This window comes from Amblyraja radiata, unplaced genomic scaffold, assembly GCF_010909765.2.
Source record: "Amblyraja radiata isolate CabotCenter1 unplaced genomic scaffold, sAmbRad1.1.pri S109, whole genome shotgun sequence".
In the NCBI taxonomy this organism is placed as follows: Eukaryota; Metazoa; Chordata; class Chondrichthyes; order Rajiformes; family Rajidae; genus Amblyraja; species Amblyraja radiata.
In genome coordinates this window covers 1,240,386-1,242,301 of record NW_022630099.1, presented here as the reverse complement: position 1 = coordinate 1,242,301, position 1,916 = coordinate 1,240,386, and the positions used below count along the sequence as shown (strand labels likewise).

The 1,916-nt window shown below is 48.3% G+C and overlaps 1 protein-coding gene across 1 annotated transcript; it reads left to right on the top strand.

Moving 5' to 3' along the window:
• Positions 1-551: 551 nt before the first annotated feature.
• On the top strand, positions 552-1,436 carry LOC116969126 (probable G-protein coupled receptor 139). Its single transcript, XM_033016063.1, has one exon. The coding sequence runs from the start codon at positions 552-554 to the stop codon at positions 1,434-1,436; it is 885 nt and encodes a 294-aa protein (XP_032871954.1).
• The last annotated feature ends 480 nt before the right edge of the window (positions 1,437-1,916 follow it).

The window sequence follows — 1,916 nt, the reverse complement described above, 5'->3', positions numbered from 1 at the left end:
TGTCATATATAGCCAATGAACTGTGTGGCCTCAACTACCTTCTGTGGCAGAGAATTCCACAGATTCACCACTCTATGTGTGTGAAAAAATGTGTTTTTCTCATCTCGGTCCTAAAAGATTTCCCCCTTATCCTTAAACTGTGACCCCTTGTTCTGGACTTCCCCAACATCGGGAATAATCTTCCTGCATCTAGCCTGTCCAACTCGTTAAGAATTTTGTAAGTTTCTATTAGATCCCCCCTCAATCATCTCAATTCTAGCGAGTACAAGCCGAGTCTATCCATTCTTTCTTCATATGACAGTCCTGACACCCCACTAATCAGTCTGGTGAACATTCAATATGATCATGGCTGATCATCCGACTCAATATCCTGTACCTGCCTTCTTTCAATAGAATTCCACAGATTCACCACCCTCTGTGTGTGAAAAAATAAGTTTTTCTCATCTCGGTCCTAAAAGATTTTCCCCTTATCCTTAAACTGTGACCCCTTTTTGTACTGTATATTCGCTAACAGTTGTACTGTATATTTGCCTACAGTTAACATTGTCGCCATGGTGATCCTGTCGCGGGGGAAGTGCGGTCTATCCAGGTGTATCACTCTCTACCTGGTTGCCATGTCGGCGTCGGATCTGATGGTTCTCTTCACCGCCGTCATTCTACAACGCATCTCCGGCATTTACTTCCCCGGGAGTTACCTGTCGCTCACCTGGATCTGCCGCATCAAGACCCCAGTCGCTTATGCGTGCAGAGACTCCTCCGTCTGGCTCACCGTCGCATTCACCTTCGATCGCTTCGTGGCCATTTGTTGCCGCAACTTCAAGGGCAAGTACTGCACCAGAAAAACGGCGGCCTACGTCGTCGCCGCCATTGATACTTTGAGCTTTTTGAAGAACTTCGCCTTTTTGTTCCTTTACAACCCGCTGTACATCGCGGACAACCTGCCTTGGTATTGCAGATTAATCCCTAGTTTTTATACCTCGCCGTGGTGGCGAGCGTACTCATATTTTAACCACGTCACCACCCCCCTGCTACCCTTCGTTCTCATATTGTTACTGAATGTCCTGACGGTCAAACACATCCTCACCGCCAGCAGAGTCCGGAAGTCATTGCGAGATAACTCTCTCCCCGCGAAAGGTCCTGACCCCGAGATGGAGAACCGCCGGAAGTCGATCGTATTACTATTCAGCATTTCCGGCAACGTCATCCTGCTGTGGATGACTTACGTAGTGCACTATTTGTATTTCCGGATCAGTAAAACGTATTCTTACTCCGGGTTCAGTGACCCGGTGTTTATTCTTTCGGAAGCGGGGAATATGCTTCTGCTTCTCAGTTGCTGCACCAACACCTTTATTTATACAGTGACCCAAAGTAAATTCAGAGATGAGCTGAAGACAATGATAACGTATCCGTTCCGTCAGGTTGCTAAATGTGTTTAGTTCAATTGAGTTGGGTTGAGTTGGGTTGAGTTGGGTTGAGTTGAGGGTTTGAGTTGAAGGGTTGGGTTGAGTTGAGGGGTTGAGTTGAGTTGAGTTGAGGGGTTGGGTTGAGTTGAGGGGTTGAGTTGAGTTGAGTTGAGGGGTTGGGTTGAGTTGAGGGGTTGAGTTGAGTTGAGGGGTTGGGTTGAGTTGAGGGGTTGAGTTGAGGGGTTGAATTGAGTTGAGGGGTTGAGTTGAGTTGAGGGGTTGGGTTGAGTTGAGGGGTTGAGTTGAGGGGTTGGGTTGAGTTGAGGGGTTGAGTTGAGGGGTTGGGTTAGCGTTGCGGGGGTTGGGATTGCGTTGCGGGGTTGAGTTGAGTGTGCCGGGGTTTGTGTTGAGTTGACGGGGTTGGTCTTGAGTTGAGGGTTGACAATTAGAGTTGAGGGGTTGAGGTGCGGTGTTGACCTTGCGTTGAGGGGTTGGCCTTGAGTTGAGGGGATT